The sequence below is a fragment of the Dromiciops gliroides genome, chromosome 4 (assembly GCF_019393635.1).
Source record: "Dromiciops gliroides isolate mDroGli1 chromosome 4, mDroGli1.pri, whole genome shotgun sequence".
Lineage (NCBI taxonomy): Eukaryota > Metazoa > Chordata > Mammalia > Microbiotheria > Microbiotheriidae > Dromiciops > Dromiciops gliroides.
Window position 1 is genome coordinate 26,494,934 of NC_057864.1, and position 21,336 is coordinate 26,516,269.

A 21,336-nucleotide genomic window follows, 5' to 3' on the forward strand; every position below is an offset into this window, starting at 1 on the left:
CAGGCATTCAGTCAGTCTTCTGACCCACCCCCAGAGTCTTTTGCAGCTGGGAGGGAGGTTCTGCCAGTGCTTCTATTGGCAGAGCCCTAGAGAACCCAGAACCACCTCAGCATCATGGCCAGAGGTCGTGATGAGCAGAACTTTAGCGGAGGCTAGAGAGATATATACCTGTATGTATCTGTATACATGTATACATCTAGTTAGTAACTCTCTGTTAACTAGAATATGCTGGGAACCAGAACGCCTTGTCCCTGATCCAGATGAGAACAGCTAACATCTGTTTGTATTTTCTCACTCGGCCCTCGCTGCCCCTGGGGGAGGTTCAGACACTGGGAATGTTATGCCCCTGAGGAGGTCACCAGCTAGCAAGTGTCCGGAAGGCTGGAGGCCGAGTCTTGTGGTTTTAGGGTCAGGGCTCCCTTCCCAACACATTTTCTCTTTCATTCTGGATAAACGGGAGTTTACTATGTTCTAGAGCACAGTTTCCAAGTTCCTCTGGGCAAGGGCTCCAGAACTTATTTTCTTTCTGAGTAAAAGTTTAAATGGTGCTAATTTCCCTTTTTTGTTTTTCAGTTGTGCCATATTGACTGCCAGGCTGAAGGGGGGATCCCTTCCTACTCTTTTGCTTTAATGGTGATGTTTTTTCTTCAACAAAGAAAGCCCCCTCTTCTTCCTTCCTATTTAGGCAGTTGGGTAAGTGTGTGCGAGCTCCTGCCTGTGTGTAGGGAGGCGGTCCTGGCTGGACTGTCTGAATAGGTGCCTGTTCTCCACCCGCTCTACCCCTCAGGTGGTAGCTGTAAAGCCTTGGCTCTGTAATCATTCTGTGCCTGGTGCCACGAAAAGACTGGAATGTCGAGAGAGGAGTCTTTGCCACCAGAGCACACAAAGAAATGAAAGAAATGACAGCGCTTCCTAACCCTGACTTCATTAGATCCTCTCAACAGCGCTGGAAAGCAGGGGTGTTATCATCCCCATTTCACCAGTAAAGAAAGGGAAGCAGGCAGAGGTTAGGTGTGCCCTGGGGCGCCACCCAGCATGGGTGGGAATAGAGAATGTGGGGGAGCAGTGCCGTGCTGTGGGGAGGCTTGAGGGCCAGGCAGAGGAGTGTAGGGGGTAGAAGTCATTCATCAGGAACACTGAGCTACGACAGTTCTTAATCTCTAACCAATGGCTACTCGATAGATTTCAGGAGGGTCCAAGAGCTTGGACTGGGGAAAAAAAAACCTACATGTTTCTTCACTCTTAACTGAAATTTAGCACATCCATCAATGATTTAAAAACATGATTCTGAGACAGGGTCCATAGACTTCCCCAGAGTGTCCAAGGGACCCGTGACCCAGAAAAGGTGAAGAATCCCTGCCTGAAAGAGAGGTGAGACCAGTTTGGTGCATAAAGACGATGGATTCTGGCAGAGCTGTGAAGGCTGGAGGACGAGAACAGAGAGATGTTGCAGAGGTGGACTCAGCAGTGCCCAGGAATGGCACAAGAGAATCAAGGGAGGTGGCAGAGTCAAAGGGAACTCAAGGTCACCAACACAGGTGATGAGGTGAATGTGGTGGCACAAACAGAAATCAGTGGCAGCGTCAGAAGAATGAGCAGACGGGGCAGAAATTGTTCCAGTTTAGGGTGATTGTCGGCCACGGAAGGAAGGTGTGGCAGAAGTTGGATACCTTGACATTTAGCATCCCTCGAGCAGAATCAGAAATGGGATGGTAGAGTTTACCTAGAGATGACTATTAACCGGCAGCTGGAGGTGGTGGGTAGGGAAGGGAAGGGACTTAGGGTATAATATAAGCTAGTGAGACAAAGTTGAAAGACCCATGTGCAGAGTTGAGAATAAATCCTGGGGGCAGCTAGGTGGTGCAATGGATAGAGCACCAGTCCTGGAGTCAGGAGTACCTGAGTTCAAATCCGGCCTCAGACACTTAACACTTACTAGCTGTGTGACTCTGGGCAAGTCACTTAACCCCAATTGCCCTGCAAAAAAAAAAAAAAAAAAGGATATGGGTTTGTGTTGGTCCAAGGGTAGGACTTTAAAATTCTGGACTTTGAGAGGTTACAAGGTTGAAGGTTGAAATGTGGTTGAAGTGGAATCAAGAAGAAATTTGTTGTAGTTGGAGAAGTTGAGGAATCGTGGGTTCAGTTTGTCAGAATGGTCTTTGGCATAATCACCAGAAGCCCCGAGGACAATGGCAGGGCACAAGATGGAGAGGAGGGAGGGACTAGGCATGGAATAAGAAGTGACCTGGTGGTTAGTGCATGATGCCAACAAAGAGGGGAAGACTGAGGTGCCGGCAGACTTTATGGACCTTGGAAAACATTTCAGTCACTGAAGGGGACTGGTGAAGGACTGGCCTTGAAGGGGCACTTGGCCCTGGGAGGTCAAGGGTAATGGGCGAAGGGAGGTTGTAAGGAAAGTGTCTTCAGGACAGATTTAACCGGGACGAAAGCCTTCTTCAGAGTTCAAGATCAGATTGAGGAGTATTGTTTCTGGAGTGTGCACCTCGATGAAGTTTTTCCTCTGTGCTGTGGTTCCTTAATTTCAAGTGTGGGCTTGAGGGCTAAGATGTGCCCCAAAGTTAGCCTGCCTCCCTCAGGAAGTAGCTCCCGGGGATGGCTGCTCTCAAAGGATAGATTGTCTGTCTCTACCTTTTCTGCTCCTAGTCTGTAAGCTCTCTGAAGGCAGGCAGGGATTTTATCTAAATTTTGAATCTTCTCAAAAGTCACTGGTCTAGAGCTCTGCCCATGGTTCCTAACAAATGTTGCTAAATAAATAGGTGCAGCAGTGTTCAAGGAAATGCACTCACTTGTAGATTTTTTTTCTCTGAAAGGTGAAATTTGGGGTTTTTTTGTTAGGCTAATGTTCTTTTTAATTACTTACCCTGGCCAACTTGGAATGCTCCTGTTTTAGATTGAAGGCTTCGACTCAAAACGAGTTGATGATCATCAGCTGAAGGGCATTGAAGATGAGAAGTTTGTGAAGTGGGAATACAAACCTATGCCCAGTGGGCCCGGGAAGAACTCAGGTGCCTCTGAAAATAAAACAAAAGCCGATCAGAGAAGTGGCACCAAGAAGCCCACCGGCTCCGAAACAGACCCCCAGAGCGGCATTGCCAAGGAGAGACATGGCAAGGTGAGCCTTCCCCACCCCTGCATAGGCTTGGGGGATTCTGCTCCTGCCTGCTTTTTCATGGCTAGGCTTTCTAAGTCCTGAGGGATATATATGTAAGGCAATTTCTTAAGGGTTACTTACTTCTTTGGGTTTGGATTTGTTTTTTAAGCATTGACTTACTTTAAATTAGCAACTACTCTAAGTTGTAATTTCATTGGCTTGGGTGCTCCCTTCAGTAACAGCTAATTAGTGACAGAGACAGGATTAGACACCATGTTGCAAGCCTTCTGTGCCTTCCCGTCCAATGCAATTCTTACTAATGGTTTCCCATATATCCTCCCTAGAGGATCCACCAGATGTGTCCTTCAAACGTTCAGGGGCACCCATCCATGACCACGGGACTCTCAGCCTTTTCTGGAGTGTCAAAGTATTCATTGTAGCCAGGCTTATGTGACAACAAATATCTTTTCTCTTCCAGTCTCCTTTAGCGTTGGAAATACCAACTCAGGTATCCCTGGGACAATTATGGTTAGAGCTGTTAAAGTTTTACACACTGGAATTTGCTTTGGAGGAATATGTCATAAGCGTACGGGTACAAGAACTCTTAACACGAGAGAACAAAAACTGGCCTAAAAGGCGAATAGCCATTGAAGGTGGGATGATGTGTGTTATTTCCTTTAGAAAGTATTCATTTCTGTGTCACTTCTCGTCTGTTTCTAATACAACATCATGAATCCCTCAGTGTCTGTGAGATGCTCGCTATGCCACAAGGTTACCATTCCATGTTTGCATCAGTCTGTTTAACACATGACCCAGGGAGGTCCTGCGCATGCGCGCACACGCACACACACAGACACACACAGTCCTGGTTCTTTGTGTCCAAAAGTTCCCCCTTTTGTAGGTGAGTGCACCTTCCGCTGGAGTTGGGCCATGAGCCTCTTAGAGTCACACAGAATTTGGATACTCTCCATACCATAGACATGTTGGGTGGCACGAGTGGCCAGCCTGCACCGGTGGAGGGAATTTGTGCACCACAAGCTCTCTGCATCGGTGACGTCACAGGTCCCAGCCAGAGTGAGGGTGACAGGGGCGTCCTGATTGTGACTGAAACATGGAATCTAGGCCTCGTGCCCTGCTGCTGTGGCTGAATTCTTCTGCTCTGCAGAGTGCGCAGCGTCCTCCAATACTAGTTATTTCTAATAGGAGAGTGGGCAGAGTAGAAAACTTGGACATAGAATGAGTCGGGTTTGAGTCCTGCCTTAACAGCTGTGTCGCCATGATCCAGTCACTTCCTTGAGAACCTCAGTTCTCCTGTAAACTGAGGGATAACGATATGTTCTCTGCCTCAGAGAGCTGTTGTGAAAAGCCTTAAAACTCTAAGTAAATACTGGCTGCTACTGTTCGATCAGTATTCTTGAGTGCTCAGCATTCGACCTTGGTGAAATCACTTGCCTTTTCTAGGCCTCAAATTCCTAAATTGTAAAATGAAGGGGTGTTCGACTAGAACTCTAAGAGCTCTTTCAGTGCAGAGATTCTACAAGGCTATTTAAAATGTGAAGTCTTTTAAAAATTTAATTGAATTTGTCAGATTGAATTCACTTGTTTCATTTTCTGTTACTCTCCACTTGTCCTACCTAAATGGTTGACAAACTATTTGTTAAATGTGACTTAAACACAGAAAAATAGTACTTGATATTAACCCAGAAAAGTACAGTATCAAAAAGGTAATGAAAACTTGAAGCCCTTTAGATGGAAAATAATAGAACAGCTTACAAAGTCTGCATTCAGAAGTTTGAACTCCATAATATTTCTCTACACTTACTTAGAGTAGGAAATTGAATCATGTACCATAATTTTAAGTATTTTTTTTTCCTTTTTGCCTATTTTAACAGAGCCTTACACTTCCCCATGGTTAGGCTGGTATCTACCACTGCCCTTCTGGACTTGGTCACCCATTTACACAGACCCAGACACAAGCTTCTCACGTTTTCTCTCATAAAGGAAGTACATAGTTATTGCAGCACAAGACTCCCTTTTTTAATGTTTACAAAGGGCTTTCCTCACAAACAATCATTAGGTAAGAGAAGCATTATCATCCCCATTTTAGAGATAAAGAAATTGAGATTAAAGCTGTGATAGTTTGCTGAAGGTCCAACAACTGGTGACTCAAGGCCCACTGCTTGTTCAGTCTGGTACTCCTTCCATGACACTGCATTGCTCTGAATCCTTTCTATACTTTCTCCCCTTTTGCAACTAGAATAGAGAATCACAGAGGAGGAAAAGCAAGAATGATCAGAAATCTCCGAGCTCGAATCCTGGGCTCAGGAAGATTTCATATCTCACTTGCCAAGACTAGACCGAGGCCACTTTCCAAGATTCTTTTATCCCCCAGAGCCTAGCAAAGTTCATTCTGTCCTTTGATGATCATTTTGGGGGAGAATATTGTTTATCTTCAGGTTTTAAAAACAACCCATTAACCTGTAACTTTTCTCTATTCTGTTCTTAAATATTGTGTTTTATAGAGAAGGAAGTAGAAATGTATTCATTTTAAATTTAATTTTAAATTTTATGTAAGGAAAAAAAAATTTTTTTAATTTTATGTAAGGTTATCAAGATTGTCATTGGAAGGGACTTTGTGGCCAATTTGGCTAATTTAGAGATGAGGGAACAGGGGCCCAGAGAAGGGGGGTAACTTGCCCAAGGTCACACAGCAAATTCTGGATTGAAACTGTCCTCTCTTCCATCAACCAGTGTGGGTTGGTTGCAGTTCATTTCTGGGAGCAAATGCATATTACAAGCCTTGCAGATATTAACAATAATATCGGGGCAGCTAGGTGGCGCAGTGGATGGAGTACTGGCCCTGGAGTCAGGAGTACCTGAGTTCAAATCCGGCCTCAAACACTTAACACTTACTAGCTGTGTGACCCTGGGCAAGTCACTTAACCCCAATTGCCTCACCAAAAAAAAAAAAAAGATTAACATCCCAGCTCTCAGGATTTCATCCATCATGAAACCATTGCCTTTGGTAGTAGCACAAGTTGTAAAGAAGGGGTGCAGTGGAAAGAGCCCTGGGGTGGAATCCCATCTCAGGGGCCATGGGCAAGTCACTTCCTCTCTTGGAGACTCAGGTTTTTTTTTGGTAAAATGAGGGCTTAAATGTCATGTTTTTTAATTAAAGGCCGTGGGTCAGCTTTTCATCTGCCCATAACCTAATGCCTGCCTTTCTTTTTCTCATTTTTGTCTGTGTGATTAATCTCTCATAAATTGGGTTTCAATCAGTGTTCTTCACTCTGGGAATCTGAGCACCGCAGGCTTCAAAGAGGGGGAAGGACCATGGGAATCTCTGAGATTCGTGGTCCTGTGGGTCATTTCTCAAGTATCCCCCTTCTCATGCAGCCCCTTTTGTTTACTGGCTTTCTTTTAAAATTAATCATCTTAACAAATAACAAATAAAAGGCAGAATAAAACCCCAAATAAAACCTTAATCTCATTTTTTAAAAAAACTCTATTGACAAAATAACTTTTCTCGGTGTTTCTTTCTAATCTTTTTTCTATCAAATGGGAGATTTTGTTGCTGTTTTGACTTAGCCATAGTCATTGTGTGTGTTGTCATTCCGATTTTTGTTTTCTTTCCACCACTTCATGTATATGTTTCCATATTTATTTGTCCTCTTCATATGTCATTTTTATGATGAAATAATATTCCATTATGTTAATATGCCACACTTTAGCCGTTCCACAATCTTGGACAAATATCATGTTTTCATGATTACAAAGAAAGTGGTTAGGAGTGATTTTGTATAGAAAGGTTGTTTCCCCTTTTAATGACATCCTTAGAATATCGTTTCTAGTCACATTGTGTGTCTGTTTTATGAGTTATTGTTTATTGACAGACTGCACCAATTCGCAATTCCGTAATTCACTGTGTTATGGAATGGTCCTTTCCCCACAGCTCCATCCATGTTAAATCTTACTGTCTTCAGACCATCTTTTGAGAGGCAGTACCGTGTAGGAGGTAGAATGCTGCTGGACCACGTTCAGATCCTGCCTCTGACACTTAGACTTGCCAGCAGTGTGACTGCCAAATCTTCCCAAGCCTGAGGAAGCTCTCTTAGGCCATAAGTGGAGATGGGTTGTGATGTGTGTTGGTGGAGGGACTTCCCACACCAGCGAGATCACAGGCCCATGGCATTTCAGCATAAATTACCTTTGCCAGTCGGCTGGGCATGCGGGAGAGTACCTTTGCACGTTCTAACTGGCATTTCTCTAATTGTCAAAGAATCAGAAGTTTTTCAAATTGTGATTAAAAATGTGTTCTCCTCCCCCCAGGACTTCTATTCACATCCTTTAATGCACTGAGGAATGGGTTTCACTCATCAATTTATATTCATTCCAAATGTCACATTTTTATCAGAAATACTGACCATGTTCCCCTCCTTACATGTTTTATTATGGACGTACTGTTTTTGTTGTCTAGCACCCTTTATTATTTAGTAACTTTTTTGGATGCATTTTGTTTTTTAAACCAGTTACCCCATAAAGTTCCTACAGTACTACCTCCCATATACAAACAGGTAAGCAAAACTAGCTGATTCAGAGCTTCTCCCTGACTTGGAGTGTGGACAGTTAGCCCCGGTGGTCCCTCACCTCTCTCTGGAGGAGAAGGAAGCATGTTCCAGAATCAGTCACCTAAAATCAGTATTGGCCCACTGATAGAAATGGGGGGTGGCGAGAATCAGTGGTTATTGTTCTAGTGTTTTCTTCATTTACTTTTTTGTTGTATTCTCCTTGTGTTACTTGCTTGGCTCTATAGCAAGTCACACACAGCTTCTCTATTTCTGAAAATTCCTCTTTTTTTTGCCGTTCCTTATGGAATATAGAGTTATATAATATACTGTTACAGCTAGTGTGTGTTTCATTATGTAACACGTAACTCCAGTTATTTTCCATCACATTCATATAAGCTTGTTGAGCTGTTCCTCAAGATCCATTTGATAATTTTTCCCAAGCATTTGATGACTTTTTATGTCATTTGCAGTGAATAAATGTCATTCTTTTTTCTAATAATCTTTATCCCTAGGCAGGTTTAAGAAAAATTTTAGATGGTTGGAACTTTAGGAATTTCTCACAATGGATATATCTGGTAAAGTGTGACTCTCAACTCATTTTTCACCACGGTGGGGTCCAAGTTGCCTTCTCTTGGGTCCTTCCGTAGCAGGATCCATCGCGTATCCAGTTGACCCTGGTTTGGTGTCCTCTACTCTGTTTCCTTGACTTTTTTTCTTACTTTCGTCTAGCACTAAGTAAATGCTGCTTATAATACATTTAAAAATCTGGTAGTAGCCCTTCATCAGTTTTCCCCCACAATTCCTAGTAAGATTCTTGCTTCTTTGTCTCATAGATTTTCTCTAATTCTGGATGGACCACCTGCCTTTTCCTTAGCCAGTTGGTTCCAGCCCCTTCCCTCACCTCTTTGTCCATGTCGTTGCATCTTCCACCTCTCTAAGACTCAGCCCAAATGCGCCTCGTAGGATCACAGGTCTAGAGCTGAAGAGCACACCAGAGATCCCCTTTGGCCCCCCTCTCATTTTGCACATGACAAGACTCAAGGGAAGTGACTTGTCTGTGGTCACACAGCTTGGTAATTAGCAAAGACAGGATTCAAACCCAGCGCTCATCTCAGTCGGCTCCTGCCAGGCTCCTCCCAGGACTCTGAGGCCCCTCTTGCAAACGAGCATCACTTTGTTCTGCCTGCACGTTTCACTGTCCTGTGTTTGTGGTTGCCCGTGTCCATCAGTGCCTTTCTCCCCTGCTCCACAAGGACAGGACCAGGCCTTACTTTGAGATGAAAGTCATAGAGTTAAGAGCTAAGGCATGGATTTTTAAGTGCATTTTAGAAACACATATTAACATGCTGGCCTTTTTCTTTCCCACTAGACCCTTTTGCACTCAAGAGGAATGTTGCACGGAGTTTGAATAGCCAGATGGTGTTTGAATATATCCTGGAGAGGTTCAGGACAGCCTATAAATATTTTGCTTGTCCTCAGAGTAAAGACGGGAATAAGTCTAAGGTGGATTCCAGGAAGAAGGAGAGGGGGAAAATGAGCAACAAGAAGCCTGCTAAGTCTGGAGACGTGGGCACCAGTGGTTGCCTTCTCCAAGGGGAAAGTGTAGAGAAGACCAAGCCAGGAAGTGGGTGTGGAGCACACATTTGTCAGTCTGATGAATGTAACGAGGCGGAGTGTGCATCCCAGAGATGTAGGAAGGACGTAGGCCGCTTGGGAAAGAAACTGGACGAAGCTGATGCCAGTTATAACCAGGACGCTCGGGAACCTTGGACTCCTAATGATGGCTACGAGTTGGAGCCAAAATCTCTGGAAGAGCAGCATGACTCGGAGCCCTCAGAGCCTTGTTTGAAAGAGGAAGACAGCCTCCAGTGTCACTGCCGTGAGCACAGGTCACCTGACCCAGACGCCATTAACGAACTGGAGGGGACCCCCTGCAGGTCAGATTTGGAAACAAAGTGTTTGCAGCCGACTCCATGCACTGACATTGACACATCAGCTACCTCTCCCCACTGCCAAGCTGTGGCAGAAGCTTGTGACCTTAAAGATGAAGACCAGCTCTGCCCTCCAGAAATGCATTATGTGTTTGATAAGTTTATTTTGACTTCTGGCAAGGTAGGACACACTCTCTCTCTCTCAAAAAAGAAAAAAAGCTTTTAGCCTTGTCAGTGATCCTTTGGCCTATTCCCTATCTCTCTCTCTTCACAATTTGTATATCCCTAAGTGTTAACATTTTTCTTTGGTGGTATTGTTGCTCCAGAACCAGATTTCATTGTTTCTGTTCATTTATCCAACAAACAAGGCCTCTGCTATTTGCATTTCAGCTGATAGTTAGTTGCTTCTTTAAAATATCATTTTGTCATTGTGACAAAAGAAGTTTCAGTTCAAACCATTGGCTTCCCTTCCCCATATCACAGAAAACTGAGTCCATGTGTTTCGTGGCACTCAGCTCGACAGGCGTCTTGCTTATTTTCCCTATTTGCCATAATTCATCTTTTTCCTGCCATGATACAGAATATTGCATATTCATAGAGCATTTAATGCTTGTTTGTTGTTTTATGTGTGGTGATACCCCCTGAATACTCATTTGGGGAAGGCAGAACCAGGAACCAAAACTTCTAGCAGTCAAATCTTATCTTTCAGACTCAGCTACTCTCTAGGTGGAGTCTCAAACTCTACCAATCATAGATCCTCAGTTTCTCTCTCTATAAAAAAGGGGCAGTCGTTGAAAAGGGATAGTCTTAAAAATGAAATGCCTAAAAAAACCAAATAAACAAAAAAAATGAAATGCCTAGCATAAAAGGAACATGATCATTGATTGCCAGTGCACAGCGCCAAGAGAGATTGTGCTTAGAGTTGGGGAGACTCCCCCTCCAAAGACCCATCCAAATACTGCCTCAGTGGGATCCCAGGCAAGTCAGTCTCTCTGGTTACAGATGAGTTTCTTCATCTATAAAATGAGGGGATTAGGCTGGATGACCCTCCAAGGATCCATCAACCTTAAATTTATGATCCTGTGACCCAGTAATAAATGTTGTCCTCAGAAACTTGCTCACTACCTAGGAAATCCTGTTAAAAGTAAAACTTTTTGAGTCAACGCATTCTGTCCTGCTGCCTTTATCATTCATTCAGTAAGCATTTATTCAGCACTTACTATGTGCCAGGCACCAGGCTAAGTTTTGGGGATGCAAAAAGAGGCAAAAGTTAGTCCCTGTCTTCAAGGAGCTTCCGATCTAATGGGGGGAACAGCGTACAAACATCTCTACAAAGCAAGCCATATACAGGATAAATAGGAAATAATTAGAAGAGGGAAGGCACTGGAATTAAGCGGGGTGAGGGAAGCCTTCCTATAGAAGATGGGACTTTAGTTGGGACTTAAAGGAAGCCAGGCAGAGATGAGGAGGAAGAGCATTCCAGGCATAGAGAGCAGCCCAGAGCCAAGAGATGAAGCGTCTCGTTCATGGGACAGCCAGCAGGCTGGTGGCACCAGATCTGAGTGCACGTTGGGGAGTGAGGTGTAGGAAGACTGGAAAGGCTTTGAAGGCCAAGCAGAGAGGATTTTGCATTTGATCCTGGAGGCAAGAGGAGCCACTGGAGTTTGTTGAGTAGGAGGGTCATATGATTGCACCTGCATCTTAGTAAAATCACTTGATGTGGGGAGAGACTGAAGGCAGGTGGACTCCCCAGCAGTTACTGCAGTGGTCTAGACATGAGGTGATGAGGGCAATGTCAGCAGAGATGCTGCAGAGGTGAAATCCACATGCCTTGGCAACAGCTTGGATGTGGAGAGCGTGAAAGCTAGTGAAGAATGCGGGTTGACTCCTAGGGTCTGGAAGGAGCACGCTGCCCTCTACAGTGATAGGGATGGTAGAAGGAGGCTGTTTTGAACATACTGACTTTAAGATGTCTGCTGGACATCCATTTTGAGGTGTCTGAAAGGTTGGGACAGGAAAGGCAGATTTTATAATTATCAGCATAGAGGTAGGAATTAAATCTACAGGAGCTGATGAGGTCACTAGGTGGTGACGTATAGAGGGAGAAGAGAAGAAGGCCCAGGACAGAACCGAGGAACATTTATGGTTAGAGGGTATTATGGATGAGAATCCAGCAAAGAAGACTGAGAAGGAGCAGTCAGAGAGGTAGGAGGAGAACCAGGAGAAAGGCGTGTCCTGAAAACCCAGAGAGAAGAAAGAGTCAAGGAGGAGAGAGTGATCCACAGTGTGAGAGGTTGCAGTGAAGTCAGGGACTAAGAAAAGGCCAGTGCATTTGGTAAGAGATCACTCTTTTTTCTTCTTTTTTTTTTGGTGTATGTGTGTGTGAGGCAATTGGGGTTAAGTGACTTGCCCAGGGTCACACAGCTAGTAAGTGTTAAGTGTCTGAGGCCGGATTTGAACTCAGGTCCTCCTGAATCCAGGCCCGGTGCTCTATCCACTGAGTCACCTAGCTGCCCCGAGAGATCACTCTTAAGTTTTGATGGAATGACATGGTCAGAAGCTAGACTGTAAGGAGTTAAGAGACTGAGAGAAGAGAAAGCAAAAGCACTGGGTTGTATATGGCCCTTTCCAGAAGTTCAAGCTACAAAAGGCAGAGGAGATATAGGACAATAGTTAAATAGTTAACAGGGCTGTAAGAGTCAAGTGAAGGGGTTTTCAGGATGGGGGAAACATGAGCGTGTTTGTAGGCAGTAGGGAAGGGGCGGGCCAGTGGAGAGGAGGGAGACAATAGAGGGGGTAATCTGTTGAAGGGGATGGGATGGAATGGGGTCACTTGTGCAGGTTAGCCTTGATGAGGAGTAGGGTCACCTGTGTGTGAGAGTGAGGTAAAGGAGGAGAGAAGAGCAGAAAGCACCTGAGTGATGGGAGAAGAGGGAGCTCACGACCAATGGTTTCAATTTTTTCTGTAAAATATAAGGCAAGGTTCTAAATGGGGAGAGTGGGGGAAGTGGAAACCATGGGAGGTTTGAGGAGGGATGAGAAGGTTTGGAAGAACTTCGAGGAGTGAGAGAGTGAATTGACAAGGGAGGTGCAGTAAGATTGCCATGCAGCAGGGAGGGCCCAGTTGAGGTTGTATAACAAAAATTTGTAGTGGACTCAGAACAAGTGTGTGATTTTTTTTCTTTCTCCCCCCCCCCCCCCCCCCCCCCAATGAGGGTTAAGTGACTTGCCCAGGGTCACACAGCTAGTAAGTGTCAAGTGTCTGAAGCTGGATTTGAACTCAGGTCCTCCTGAATCCAGAGTTGGTGCTTTATCTACTGCGCCACCTAGCTGCCCCATGTGTGATTTTCTTTACCTTCATTCAGCAGCATGTGTATGGAAGTGAAGGTGACAGATGGTGGGAGTGATCCAAGGCGGAGGCATGGAAGGGCACAAGAGGGCTGGAGGCTCAAGAGTAGAATTGAACTGGTTCACCAAGGGGTCAAGATGGGGAGAAGAGGAGAGAGTGGTTAGTGCAGGGGAGAAGGCCTGGGAAAATTGAGGGGTCGAGGGATTGGAGGTCACAGTGCAGATGCAAAATAGAGTTATGTAAGGGGGAGGTAAAAAGTGGGTAGGGAAAGGAGAAAAGCCAATAGATTGTTAGGTACTGAAATTTAAATTTTAAAAAAATTTGAAATTGAGTCTTATGAAAGTGATCCTTGGATCTGTTGGCCAAAGAGAGTTTGTCATACAATGGAAAATGTTTCCCTGAGTGTAATTTTCCTGGAAAGTGCAGAAACATCTGGGGCAGAAACAGCCTGGTATGGGGGTAGAATATGACAGTACTCTCTATCCACAATGCCATTAGGATAGTCATACTCTCACTAGGCCGCCGGGCCTCCCAGTCTCCTCCTGGGACTTCGATGGTTTGTTTTCCCTCTGATTTTATTAATTTGCCTTATGTGCCCTGATTTTTCAAAGGCATTTAAGCTCTAAATGGCAAATTAAGAGTAAAGGTGACTATAAAGCACTTTATTTATTTTTTTGTTGGGCAATGAGGGTTAAGTGACTTGCCCAGGGTCACACAGCTAGTTAAGTGTCAAGTGTCTGAGGCCAGATTTGAACTCAGGTCCTCCTAAATCCAAGGCCAGTGCTTTATCCACTGTGCCACCCGGCTGCCCCAAGGTGACTATAAAGCACTGGCCCTGGATTTAGGAGGACCTGAGTTCAAATCTGGCCCCAGACACTTGACACTTAACTAGCTGTGTGACCCTGGGCAAGTCACTTAACCCCAATTGCCTTACCACCACCACCACCACCACCACCCCCCAAAAAAGAGTAAAGGTACCTAGTATTTTTACCAAGTCAGATTATTCCAGATGCTGTATATGTAACTACAATACAATTGACACGAGCTCTAATTCATGCATGATAAAAACAGGCATCATGTATGCTAAATAGATTATTAAGGAAAACAAGGACATTATCTTCTAGTGACAAACTATTAAACTTTTCTGCCTCCATCCTTAAGCACGGCATGGAGTGCAGTAACAAAGAATGGATTGCTTGAGGAAGTGTGAGTAGAGAAAGGAGGACAGTCTTGACAGAAATCTCTTATTCAACAGTAAGTGGAAATGCTGAGTCTGGTGCCTAGCACAAGTGCTATATAAATGCTAGCTGCTATCATCGTCATCATTGCTGTGATTTACTTTGGGGGAAGGGGGATAATTTTTGTACTTTTATTCACCAGCTCATTGTCTTGAGTCTCAGAGAAGGAGGCGATTGGGTGTACTGTGTGCCCTGACCCTATATCCTCACTACACCTTTCAGGACAAAGGATGTTATCACAAGAAGCCCGTTACTTAAAATTAATCTATTTCATTCGTTACTAGAATATTATATAGACAGTGGCTTTTTACTTCAGACGGTTGACTGATCAGCTCTTTATTCTGGGTTAATAAAGATATCTGAATTATCCATGCCTTCTGATTTTTTTGAAAATACTATTTTCTGGACCCCGTTTTGGGTCATTTAGTTACTTGATATACATTTTACTTTTCATCTATCAGCATCTTTTGGAAAAGAGGAGATAGAAGCTATTGGCTCAAGGGAAATTATTCTTAATCATATAAGTCTTCCTCGGCTGTTTAGCACATTTAATCAGCTGAAGTGTACATGCTTTGGACCTAACTACAGGGAATTCCTGTGGCTGGGAAATGATATCCCAAAGGCTTAGTTGCTTTTCTTCTTTGTGTTTGTGTGTATGTGTGTGTGTTTTCTCTTCAGCCTCCAACCATAGTATGCAGCATCTGCAAGCGAGATGGGCATTCCAAAAATGACTGCCCAGATGATTTCAAGAAAATTGATCTCAAACCTCTACCACCAATGACATATCGATTTCGGGATATACTTGATCTTGTGTGTAAAAAATGCTTTGGTGAGTACATTTTTACAAGAAATGGCCAGAACCGAATTAGTGTCTGGACCCTGGCCTGTTCCCCTCCCATTTGTTTCAACAGAAGTTTGTAAAAAGTTTGGTGAGGAGTATAAGTAGTTGTTTGTGGGCTTGAGAGATGCTGGTAGTCCAGCTTGGCAATCATACATTGACAGACGTGGGACTGCCAAAGATTAGCAAAGTTCAATGTCATCCATCAGTTAGTTAACAAATATTTAAGAGACTTGTGTTCCTTTCACCTAAGTGCTCTCAGAGAAAGAAAGGAAAAAGTTGCTCCTTTTGAAAGAATTTACTTATCTAGCTTGAGAACAAGAACCCGCAAATAATACCAAGTACAAAAAGTTAAATTGTGGCATCCACTTGAGAATACTGTGGGGAATTCAGGGAATGGGAAAGCCATAGAGGATTTGAGGGTTGAGCAATGAAGACTTCAGGGAGAGAGAAATTTTGGCCCTTGTCTTTGTAGGGAAAGGGGAGTGGCATTCTCCTTGCAACAGCATGAGTAAGAAGCAGGAGCAAATCTATTTCCCTCTGTTCGGGGGATAGAGAAGCATCAGGCCTGACTATAGAGGGGGGCCCATGTTGAGAATGGGGAGAATTCAGTTGGGTGTTGGGTGGGGACAGTGTAGCTAGTCGGCAAGATAGGAAATAGAGGAGAGTCTGTAAGATACTTTCTTCTGCCCCTCCCCCTAAACTTTCATAGCAATAATGAAGAGAGGGACATAGAAGGGGGTTTAGTTAAAAAATCAAATGCGTTATCATGGTTCATTGTTTTTAACTTTTCTTCTTTCCCTCTTAGATGAATTATCACCTCCATTTTCTGAACAACAAAGCAGAGAGCAAATTTTAGCCAGTTTGGAAAGGTTTATTCAAAAAGAATATAATGGTATGTTGTTTAGATTTGCCATGCATTTTTTTTTTCATTTTTCTAGTGAGCTGATCTTTTTTTTTTTTAGTGAGGCAATTGGGGTTAAGTGACTTGCCATGGGTCACACAGCTACTAAGTGTCAAGTGTCTGAGGCCGGATTTGAACTCAGGTCCTCCTGACTCCAGGGCCGGTGCTCTATCCACTGCGCCATCTAGCTGCCCCCGTGAGCTGATCTTTAATACATAAGGGCACATTGTCATGTTTGCAGAGAGAATAATTGTCCATTGGGGTAAACATGAATTTGTACTGGTGACCAGTAATGGGATCTGTGTCCTGAGGTGTGTTCATGAAGGTCCCAAGTTCCTTTTCACTTACTGATCAGTCAATTCATTAAGCACTTACTCTTCTCAGTCCCTGCCTGGGGACCCAGGTACAAAGAATGCAACCATCCAGCTACAACAATCACCCTGTCTTTAGACATAGAAGCTCTGGTGGGTCCCTCACAAGCCTGAGATTTCAGCAAGGTCATCTCAATCCTTCTGCAAGCATTTGGGGAAGTAAAGTGAATCAAGACAGCTTGGTGGTGTTTGAAAGAGCTCTTGGGGGGGGGGGCAGCTAGGTGGCACAGTGGATAGCGCACTGGCCCTGGAGTCAGGAGGACCTGAGTTCAAATCTGGCCTCAGATGCTTGATACTTACTTACTAGCTGTGTGACCCTGGGCAAGTCACTTAACCCCAATTGCCTCACAAAAAAACAAAAAAAAAAAAGAAAGAAAGAGCTCTTGGGTATGGCTTAAGGGGCCTTGAGTTCAAAGTCTTCCTGCTTTTATGAGCTACACAACCATGGCCAACAGGTCAACATGGCCTCTGGGCCACGATGGGTTGGGAGCAAACCTGTGTGAGTGTCTTCGCCTTGCTGATAAACAGTTTCTGTGAAATAAATTGCTAACTTCAGGGAGAAATTCACCCTTGGTTTACCAAGGTGCTATTTAGTAAAGCATGATTTTCAAGCCTCAACAAGAATGGATTGACCTCTCAAAGCTGAGCCCTTGGTTCTACAAAATGTGTTGAGTTGCTGGTAGGAACAAGTTTATGATGATAGTCCATCAAAAGAATGCAATTTGTCATCCAGAAACCACCTCAATGTAAAGCTTTGGTTTTCTTTGGCAGAATTTTTTTTAAGGCAATAGGCATGTTTCAGAAATCCATTCCAGGGGGCAGATGGGTGGCACAGTGGATAGAGTACTGGCTCTGGAGTCAGGAGGACCTGAGTTCAAATCCAGCCTCAGACACTTGACACTTATTAGCTGTGTGACCCTGGGCAAGTCACTTTTAACCCTCATTGCCCTGTCCCGCCCCCGCAAAATCCATTCCAGAAGTACTTACTCCCTGCCAAGCATGAATGCCAGGCATTCAGGGTACAGAAATGGAAAAAGCCCAGGAGCTAAATGGGAAAGAGATGCCTACATTTACTAAACTTCAGGATCAAAAGCAGCTGAGTGGCTAGAAGAGGTCCTGGTAGCATAAGGCAGGCTGCTTAGCTTCTAGCTCAAGGACTCTTGAGGAGCCTCCTAGAGAAGTCCATAGAACCTGCCCAGCGAGCCAGGTCCAGCATGGCCCTCCCTACTGTGCCACACTGCCTTGGAAAGGCAGAAAGCCCTTCGGGGAGCCTTTTGTGGCTTGAGGAACCCAAAGGAAGGAGTGCTGAGCAGCCTACCCTAGAATGTCACGGAGCCTTCTCTTTCAGCCAGTTCCCCAAGGTGCACGTGAGCCAATTGGTAATGATCTCCGTGGGGCCTGGCACTCCCTCCCCTCTGGTATAGGCCACAGAAGACAGCTCTCTGCATAGGAGCAAACTCAGCTTTCACAGCCAGCCCTTGTTCCCCTTTCTGATCTGTCTTTCTAGAGAGGCCTGTGTGCTTAAAACCCTGCTTTGTGCCTGGTCTGTTCATAGCTTTGTGATTTCTCGTTCAGTTTCCATCTTGGACCTGATGGCATCATCTCAAGGTTTCACACAGTTCTCCCCATTAATCCTAGTTTTTGGAGGGACTGAAAACTGAGTACACGGCCCTTACACATTTTGGTTTCTTCTTTTGATTAGAAAAGGCCAGGCTTTGCTTGTTCGGTTCTTCAAAGAATGGATTTGGCTTCCGCGACAGCGACCTTGATATCTGCATGACGCTTGATGGTCACGAAAATGCTGAGGTAACAGTGGGGATTGGGGCAGTCGGTGTTGCCCTAAGAAGCTTTTGTATCCATCTGCTGAAGAGAATTCAGCAAACATTTGTCAAACTCCCATAGTGATCTCCTGTACCACAGGCCTGCCATCTAGTGAGAGGAAAGACACAGAGAATGTGGGGTGGTTGGGAAGACAGGCTTCCTGTAGGAGGTGGTGGTGGCCCTCCTGTGTCTTGCAGGAAGAGCCAGAGACTGCATATGAGCAGACAGAAGGCCCCTTTGGCTGACTCGTAGAACATAGTGAGTGGAAAGAGAAGTGGGTCTGGGTCTAGGTCATGAAGAGCTTTCAGAGCTCATCAGGATTTTTCTGTTTTGTTCTAAAGGCAATAGGGAGCCATAGAAGTTTATTGAGGAGGATAGATTACCTCAATGCAGTCTCCATCTATCCCATGTGTCCCTAGCTATTCACATGTCGACTCCTCCATTAATTAGAATGTGCGCTGTGGGAGGGTGGGAACCATTTTTTGCCTTTCTTTGTATCCCTAGCACAGTGTCTGGCACATAGCAAGTGCTTAATAAGTGCTTGTTGACTGACCGACTTATTAGACTCACACAAGCCCTCATCACCTCCTCCCTCTTAGTTGCTGTCTCAGCTTCAGATCTCTTCCCCCTCTTTTGCTGTCACAGCAAACTCCAGGAGCTCCTCATTCTCTCCAGGATCAAATATTCTTCCATCCCTGTAGCACCTTCCTCCCGGGGTTGTTGTGAAGACCAAATTCCAGGACACGTGTGAAGTGCTCTCTAAATGCTAGCTCTGATTTCTGTCCTTTGTCAAATGTCTGTGCTGGTGAACATGCTACAGTGTGCATAAAACCCAGCAGTAGAGTGGTGCCCATTGTGCATGTAAGGTGTGAATAAGTAAACACATAGATTTGGGGCATATGCCCCCCATTTTTGCCAATGGGCTGCCCAGTCAGAGAAGATCGAAGAGCCCTTTTTAGGTGAGAGGTGGTAAGGCCTGAACCACAGGTAGTGAGTGTGAGCAGAGAGAAAGAGTTGGTGAGGTTCGGTGACTTGGTGATGGAACCTACGGGAAGCAGGGGACTGAGGGTGTGAAGAATGGTGGTGCCCTGGACAGTGGCAGTGGAGACAAGAGGCCTTGTGGGAAGACAGTGAGTCTAGCTAAGGTTGTTAGAGGATACCCAGTTTTGCCTAAACTTTATTTGCTAAAAATCCCGGTGGATTATGGCTAAATCATAGGCTTGCTCCACCAGCATAGCAGCCTCTCAGAGAAGTCAGTCTGTCCTGGGCAGTTGTTGATCCCGGATGTGACACTGACTAGCCCTGTAACTGTGGGTGAGAATTGAGCTACCTACCGCTTCTAAAAGTTCTTACACGAAGCCGTGTTCCACGTCTGCCACAGGCCATCAGGACTACAGGACTGTCTGATGTGGCCCCAGCAATAGGAAAGGGGGCTGCCCTTTCCCCCGTTCACCAAGCCACAGCCCTGGGAAGGGAACCCCACAGCTTCAAGTATGGAATGGGGGCCAGAGGTGTGTCCATAGGCTGGAGTGCTCCAGCAGGTCCCTGGGCAGACAGGCCCTTCATCTTGTGGGCACCTGCTGATCCTGCCGAATCAGGAGACTGGGCCGCCGGGGCAGACCAGGTTCTCCCAAAGTCACTCTTCTTTGGTCAGTGCTCTGAAGAGTCACTACCACCTACTTCTTTCATCAGGCCCCAGGGAGCTGTTTCCCATTATGTGGAGAAGCTACAGGGTCCCGGGGAATCTGTGGACGTCCACTTGTGAGCTGCCTCCTTTCCATGCACAGCATGAAATGGAAGGAGTTGGCAGAGGGGCCTCGGCTTTGGTTTTTTAGTCCAAGAAAAGCTTGTAATCTTAGCTATTTTTGTTTAACAGAAAATGTGATGTATTTTTAGTCACTATTCCTGTGTTTGCTTTCGAAAGCAAAGCTGAGGAAAAGGGAAGCTTGTCTGTGCAGAGTCGTGCTGGAGAGTGAGTGAATTCCTTGTGGAGGAGAGAGAAAAGCTAGGGCAGCAGGTGTGTGGCTCCCTCCAGAGCCTCCGCTCCCTTGGCTGGGAGCTCTTTCCACACCCTGTGAATCCTGAACGGCTGTAACAGAAGCTTTCACTGGAGGGGCAGGGACCAGTCAGTCTTTGCTTCTTTCTGGGATGAATAAGAAAAGAGAACATTTAAAACCACTGCTCATGGGGTGCCCATTACTGAGCATGGCAGCTCAGGGCACGGAAGGACAGGGAGCCTGTCTGGGACAGGGGTCTCCCACGCCTGGCAGTGGCTGAGGATCCCAAGAGCTTTTTCTAACATTAAGTCTCTTCTCCTGCTTGGAAGGATGCTGCAGTTCAGGCCATCCCGACGGAGCTGGTCAGAAAGAGAACGTGTTGTCTCCATTGTTTGTTCCCTGGGGGTTAAGACAGAGGCGTGGCATGCCGTGCTGGCACGCAGTAGGGCCTCAGCTAATGGGGCCAGGTTGGAAGAGGTGATCTCTGGAGATTGTTGGGCTCCATAAGTGCTGAGAAGTGTCAGAGTGAAGCATCACCTGGCAGTGTGCTGGCCTGGCCTTGTAGCCTGGAAGACCTGGCTTCGGCCACACCTGGCTGTGTGACCCTTGGGAAGTCCCTTAACAGCTCAGTGCTCCAGCGCAGAGAAGGCACCGATCTTGGTGAACCAAGGGCTCATCCTTATCCCAGAGCTCCTCTTGCCAGTGAAATTATGGGTCCTGCTGCTGCCCCTCCCTCTGTATGGGTGGCTGGATGGATGTCCGTGTGTGTGTCAGCAAGCACTTATTAAGTACTTATTCTCTGCCTCTAAGAGGGGCAGAGAAAGGCAAAAACACAGTCCCTGCCCCCTGGGAGTGAGCTTGTGTGCCGGTGACCATGAACACAGACAATCTTCCCGGGGTGCATTGGAGACCCTCTTGGTGAGGTGCTGGCAGGGAGGCGCTGCGTGGCAGCTGACAGCAGGTGGCTTTGAGCGGAGTCTTGAGGAAAGCCAGGGATGCAGGAGGAATTTGGGGCCTGTTTCTATTTGTGCAGGGAGCTTACAATCTTAGTGGGCTTCCTGGAGGCACCGAGAGAGGAAGGGGCTTCTTCCCAGTACCAAGCTGGCCTCCTGGCTGCTGCCCTTCTTGGACGGGCAGGGCTGTCCCCTTCCACAGATGAGAAACTTACAGACTGAGGCACAGTGACGTCACTTTGGGTGCCTGTGGT

The 21,336-nt window shown here is 45.6% G+C and overlaps 1 protein-coding gene across 7 annotated transcripts in view; it reads left to right on the forward strand.

The window, feature by feature from the left end:
- TUT4 (terminal uridylyl transferase 4) overlaps nt 1-21,336 on the forward strand; it is a 69,541-nt gene that overhangs the window by 32,922 nt on the left and 15,283 nt on the right. For all 7 annotated transcript variants that reach the window (XM_044002736.1, XM_044002737.1, XM_044002733.1 and 4 more), the window contains 7 exons: nt 574-693; nt 2,912-3,133; nt 3,591-3,765; nt 9,050-9,792; nt 14,877-15,027; nt 15,845-15,931; nt 18,014-18,117. In XM_044002736.1, the coding sequence (XP_043858671.1) occupies nt 574-693; nt 2,912-3,133; nt 3,591-3,765; nt 9,050-9,792; nt 14,877-15,027; nt 15,845-15,931; nt 18,014-18,117 (1,602 nt within the window). The remainder of the gene's footprint in view (nt 1-573; nt 694-2,911; nt 3,134-3,590; nt 3,766-9,049; nt 9,793-14,876; nt 15,028-15,844; nt 15,932-18,013; nt 18,118-21,336) is intronic.